The sequence below is a fragment of the Chanodichthys erythropterus genome, chromosome 7 (genome assembly GCF_024489055.1).
Source record: "Chanodichthys erythropterus isolate Z2021 chromosome 7, ASM2448905v1, whole genome shotgun sequence".
NCBI lineage: Eukaryota > Metazoa > Chordata > Actinopteri > Cypriniformes > Xenocyprididae > Chanodichthys > Chanodichthys erythropterus.
This window is the reverse complement of record NC_090227.1, coordinates 33,449,005-33,455,004: the sequence shown is the minus strand read 5'-3', so window position 1 is coordinate 33,455,004 and position 6,000 is coordinate 33,449,005. Positions and strand designations below refer to the sequence as shown.

General features: G+C 42.5%; 1 protein-coding gene across 5 annotated transcripts in view; it reads right to left on the bottom strand.

The window, feature by feature from the left end:
* The window catches only part of znf423 (zinc finger protein 423), a 174,788-nt gene that overhangs the window by 123,032 nt on the left and 45,756 nt on the right, over window positions 1–6,000 (bottom strand). For 3 of the 5 annotated variants that reach the window (XM_067390291.1, XM_067390292.1, XM_067390294.1), the window contains one exon: window positions 1,461–1,670. The exons of 1 other annotated variant lie outside the window; for it this stretch is intronic. In XM_067390291.1, coding sequence (XP_067246392.1) covers window positions 1,461–1,670 — 210 coding nt within the window. The remainder of the gene's footprint in view (window positions 1–1,460; window positions 1,671–6,000) is intronic. One more of the 5 variants, XM_067390293.1, reaches the window with a different exon arrangement.

Below are 6,000 nucleotides of genomic sequence, written 5' to 3'. Positions count from 1 at the left end.
ACAGAAGGCTGCATTCTAGTGAGGCTGTGTCCTTCCTAGTCCAGTCCATCGAAGGTTTGTAGGCTAGAGTCCTCCTCAGCATTAAATGTTACAATGAGACGGTAGAGTGAAATGCATATGGCAACATCATATATGTTTCTGCCCCCGCAGTCACGATTTGAAAAATCTATTAAAATTATAATTTGAAAAAAAATTATATTAAAAACCTTTAAATTAACTGCCTTTCTATTAATGCAGTACCTGTAATAACAAGCATCTGTGGCCTGGAATATGTGCAAAGGATGATTGGTGATTGGAGGACACGAAGGATACACTTGATGCATCCTTCAAAAAAACAGGCCAAAGAGAAATGAAGCCTGCCTCCTTTGACTGACATTCATGATACGACAGCCGAGATATGCAGTCTTACTGCATCCTTCCGACTGAAAAGCACCCTCTTTTACAATCTCCAGTTCGCACACACCTGGGAACGACTGCATTTTTTAATTTCATTTCACTCTTTATTTTTCCCCTCCAATACACATCATGCATCTCTCTGATGACTCCAAAACTGAGATTGTGTCTAAAATCTAGGGCCATGATTTCATTACTTTGGAAGTAGCTAAAATAACGGAAGGAGATTGGGAAAGGGTTGTGTCATGGTGTATTGTGTCCCCTCAGAAACATGTGTGCTCTGGTATGATGAGAGCTGTGGATAATAACAATCCACTAGCACCATATTTTGAGAATTTTATATAGCTGAAAAGATACTGCAAGATCATTCAATAAACTTACTGCATACGACTGCTGGAGTGGCATCACTCTCTCTATATATATATTTCTATCTCTCCCCCTCTTTTCCTCAGTTTTTATGCTCGTTAAGGAGAGGCCCTTGATTAATCTGCTAGGAAGCAGATGCCCCTGCAGGGCCGCTTTCAGCGTTTCATTAATTACAGCGATTGTAATAACGGCTATTGTGTGCGTGTACTGCGTGTTAGCTTTAAAACACCACTCTCCTGAGGGAGCATACTGACTCCAGAACAGCCAACGGCCTCTAAGTAACCCCACCGCCTCAAAAACTATACCAAACTTCTGCCTCCTGCCAATATGATTTCCTCAGAAATAAGAAATTAAAGCAGTCTATAATTTCTGTGCCAATAGCATAACCACACAAAATTGCAAAAAAAATAATGATTGTTTTCAAGTAGGTTTACTAAAAACTTCCCTGTCTTCCATTGTACATCTAAACAGGTAGTCTAACCAACATATGTAATGCAAAATTATTTGCATCTTCAAAAAAATGCATGATTATTGATTACTGTAGGTGAAATGTTTGCTGTGGCTGATTCAAAAATGTTAAAAGTAGCAATCTACAAAAGTTACCCCACAAATGGCACATTAAACTGAGATAGGAGGATACATAGAGGGAAAAAAAAAAATACACTGTGTCTTTAAAGACAGTGAAGAAACACAACACATACACAAACCTGCTGGGCAGTGGTTGGTACGGTGCTCGGTCAGGTCTGCCAGGCACTCAAAGTCCTGTTGGCAGTTGTCACAGGTGAAGATGGAGTCGTCATCTAAATCCTCCTCTCCCACCCTCTCGTCATGACTGGTCACACTCTGTTCTCCGTCCTCACCCGTCACCCGGCTCTCCTTTCTATCAGAGTCTCGCTCTGATACTGCTGCATCTATGTATATACACACACATGAAGCATAAAGAGAAAGAGGGAAGATGTCAGGTCAAGGGATTGCTACTGACAGGTAAATCATACTATAACATTTATTTCTTGACTGTTATGTATTGTACTTCATATATGTGCTGATGCAGAGCTTTTGCAAATGTCACGGGTAGCGAAACATACTGTATTTGTCAAAACGTAAATCAATAAAAAAAAAAAAAAAGTAAAAATCAAGCAGGTTTTATCCAGTGTTGGCGAAGCTATTTTGAAACTGTAGAACTGTAGCCAAATTAGAACTGAATTAGAAATGAAGTAGGTAAACTAGTTAACTACAACAACTACACTAGTCAACTACACTATATGCATATTCATATACATGAACACGTAAATGTGTGTGTGTGTGTGTGTGTGTGTGTGTGTGTGTGTGTGTGTGTGTGTGTGTGTGTGTGTGTGTGTGTGTGTGTGTGTGTGTGTGTGTGTGTGTGTGTGTGTGTGTATACATACACATATAATCTGTATTTTCTAGCACGATGAGGGTTTTGATTATATGAGACTGGATAAAAGAATAAATGGAGATTGTGATGTTGTCAACACTGAACTAATAAAATTAAAAACAGAACTAATGCAAGCAGAAAACAAAATATGAGAATTTAAACAAGAAATCTAAAAAGTCAACAACAGCGTTGAGCAGCAGCATTTAACCAAATATTAGATAAAATGCTGTTTCATTACAAAGATGATTGTGCAGGAATTAAATTCAGTAAATGAACTGATTTACTAGAATGAATAAAACTTTCCAATTGCTACAAAAGGCATATAAGGGAAAGAATCAATTTCGTTGAATGATTCAGACTTTCCAGAGAGAGGAAGAGAGAGAGAGAGGACCAATTCATTAGTATGAATCAGACATTTCAATGCTGCATATGAGGTAAAGAATCATTTAGGATTAACCAAATCACTGCAATCAATTCAACTTTCCAATGCTACATTTGAAAGAGTCGCTAATTGTTAGAAAATGTATCACATTACTGGAATAGCTCCACTGTTAAAAATGACCTAAAAGAGATAACTTTTCTCAGTCTCAGTATAAATCCCAACCCTAAGTGTGTCTAGTCTCAGTCAAAACTACAAAGCTCCCATGAGCCTCTAGACTGAAGTGTAAGAGAGGGGCCCGAGGCTTTGAGAGCCGCTTGAGCGCGAGCCACCCAGTCGCTCGTGGCACACAGTAAGGACCAGTGGAGAAATCTGCCACTGCAATCCTCCTTCCGCCATTGTGGCTCCATTTTCACACCTTATTATCACATTAAAGGCTCTACGCTGAAAGGACTACACACGAGACTGGAGGAAGAGGGAGGAGAGAGCAAGATTGAGTTAGAGTGAAAGAGAGACAGAGGAAGCAAGACAAGACGGCGTACAAAATGTGGGGTGGTATGAGATTGTGAGACAGAATGAAAGCAAAGAGACCCTGATAAAATTGATCCAAATTAAGACACAAAGGCCCCCGTCACACCTGCTATTAACATGTGCTTTCGGTGGTCAGATCGCAATCGTATAGCACTTGACCACTTTAAAAGCCAGGTGATTGCATTGTGATTACCAAGACCACATATGGAGGTCGTCAGAGACAATTCTGACCACACTGGACAAAGGTGTCAATGCTAATATATTTTGTTATGTGCATACAATAGTATTAGTATACAAAATGATTTTTTGAAATGACTGTTATTGATATTATTGTGAACAATTATTATAAAAATGTTGTGACCTTGTAATTTTGAGTGAAAATTAGTGCATTCCAGACTTCTCCAATAATTTAGATTGCATAAACCTCGTCTCTTTCTTACAAATGACTGCAAGCTTGCATTCAGATCTGCACCCAACCAATCAACAACCAATGGATAGAACCAAGTCCCTGTTGCTACTTCCTTTTCATCCTGACTTAAATGTGAAACAACAACAAACGATCAGGTCACCTGACTTAATGAATAATAGCCCATGAATTATTCCACTGGACTACACTTGAAATCTCTTGTTTCTCTCCCATAAATTCTCACTCACATCATTCTCCCAGTCCATAACCACAAGGGAACTTTAAAACTTCATGTTTTCATCACTTTTAATCCCTATTAGCATCCTTTACTGTGGGAATGTTTCTAAACGCAAAAATGCCATACACCAAATACCATCATTTTAATCTGTAAAAATGACAGCAAGCATTCATAATGTTACAAATACATGAAATGGCAGAACATGCTTTTCAGTTAATGCAACGTCTGATGCAATACGCGACCAGTTTTCCATTTCATGAGTGTAAGTGTGATCAGCTCTACCTGAAACACACTAGAGATACACTGCAATGGAAAAGAATACGAAACACGTATTAATGAATAAAAGAAATCAAATAGGCAGAGAAAAAAAGAACATTGACAACAAGGGAAACCAAGGAGCCGAGAAAAAGCGCAGAGGAAAGGAGGAAACGTGAGGGCAGAGGGAGCGGGGAAAGGGAGGGAGGAAGTGGGGGCCGGAGAGAGGGAGGGCTGCTCACCGGCTCCCCCGGGCTTAACATCCTGTCTAATCATCCTGGACTTGTGCAATCAGAGAGAAGCAGGAGGTGGCCATTCCTGTGCTCCACACATTCTGATCAGCTCTAATTTGGCCAGGACTGGCACTGCATTACGCTGCGCCGCAGCAGCCCACGCTAATGGGGCCTGCGGTTCGGAGCCCGGCCAGAGGAGAGCCTGGGCCTCGCTTTGGGCCCCAGCCCAGTCCGGTCTGCAGGTGGAAATGGGTGAGGGGGGGTTGGTGGGCTCGGTATCTGGAGGGGCATTTGGATAAGGAAGCGTCGAGGTGCTCTAGTTTATTTCACCCCCACCAGAGCAGAGGGTAGAGAGGTGGGGGTGAAGGTGGGGGCGTCGTGGTGGTTTGGAGGGTGGTGTGGGCTGGGCTAGGGGGTAGGAGGGGTATGGCCATCTGTCCAGTGGTGAGAACACCGTCTGGACAGGGAGGAGAACGGCCCCTAACTGACACTACACTGATAGAGCCCTGAGCAGCGGTTACACACATACACACACGTGCAAACACACAAAAGGTGCATTAACTACACTATTTCATCCATGAGAGCTTCTAATCTCGGGGAAAATGGATGGTGGCAGTAACCCTCGAACACTCCCTACCTCTCCTCACTCAATCACACACACTCGCACACACACCCTGATTCCCTCAGGTACCCTCATGCCAGAGGTACAGGCACTGCCAACCAAGGCACATGCCAGCACAACCTGCTACCATGGCAACGAGGGAGGAGCAGGAGGGGACCTTTCCCTACCCTTCTCCTCTCTCCATACCTCCATCTCTCCGGTCATAAGCGGGGCTAGCGTGCAGGAGGAGATGGAGACGAGGATAAAAGTGGCCTGCGGAATGCTCTACACTACCTTTTAAACTCCTCCATCCTTCTTTTTCATTTTCTTTTTGCATCTTCCTTTCATTACTGCCTTCTCTTCCTCCTCCTTTCCCGTAAGCGTATGCCCTCTCAGGAGGGAAGAGGGGAGGGGAGTCTCTAGAGGGGGCCCTCCAGAACACACTCCATTAGAGTGCAGGGCCACCGTCATTACAGGGCTCCATTTCTCTCTCTGCAGTGGAAGATTGATACACACGCATCACGCATCTCAGCTGCAGTCGTTCCACCTCCGACCGCGGCCTTGACAAACACACACGAGCGCAAATGCGTGCGTAAACATGGTGCGTGGTGCGAGGAGAGGCTGATGGACGCAGGGTGGGGCACAGGTCGAGGTGAGGTCCGTGAACATTTCGAAATTAGAGTTCACCCAACGTGGCTCGTTTTTTATTTTGCGCATTTGGAGGTTGAAATGTTTAAAGGGACAGCATACCCCAAAAAATATGACAGTTATTTAGTCATCCTCATGTTGTTCCAATGCCATATGACCTTATTTCTTGTGTGGGACAACTGGAAGACTATGTTTCCATGCTCTTTTGCATTTATTTGCAATGTTAGTTCACATAAAAAATTAAAATACTGTCATTAATTACTTACCCTCATGTCTTTCCACACATGTAATAACTTTGTTCATCTTCGGGACACAAATTCAGTGAGGCCTCCATTGACAGCAAGATAATTAACACTTTCAAATATCCAGAAAGGTACTAAAGACATTTAAAACAGTTCATGTGATAACAGTGGTTCAACCGTAAATGTTATGAAGCGACGAGAATACTTTTTGTGTGTCAAAAAAACAAGATAACGACTTTATTCAACAATATTTAGTGATGGGCGATTTCAAAACACTGCTTCATGAAGCTTCAAAGCTTTACGATCTTTTGT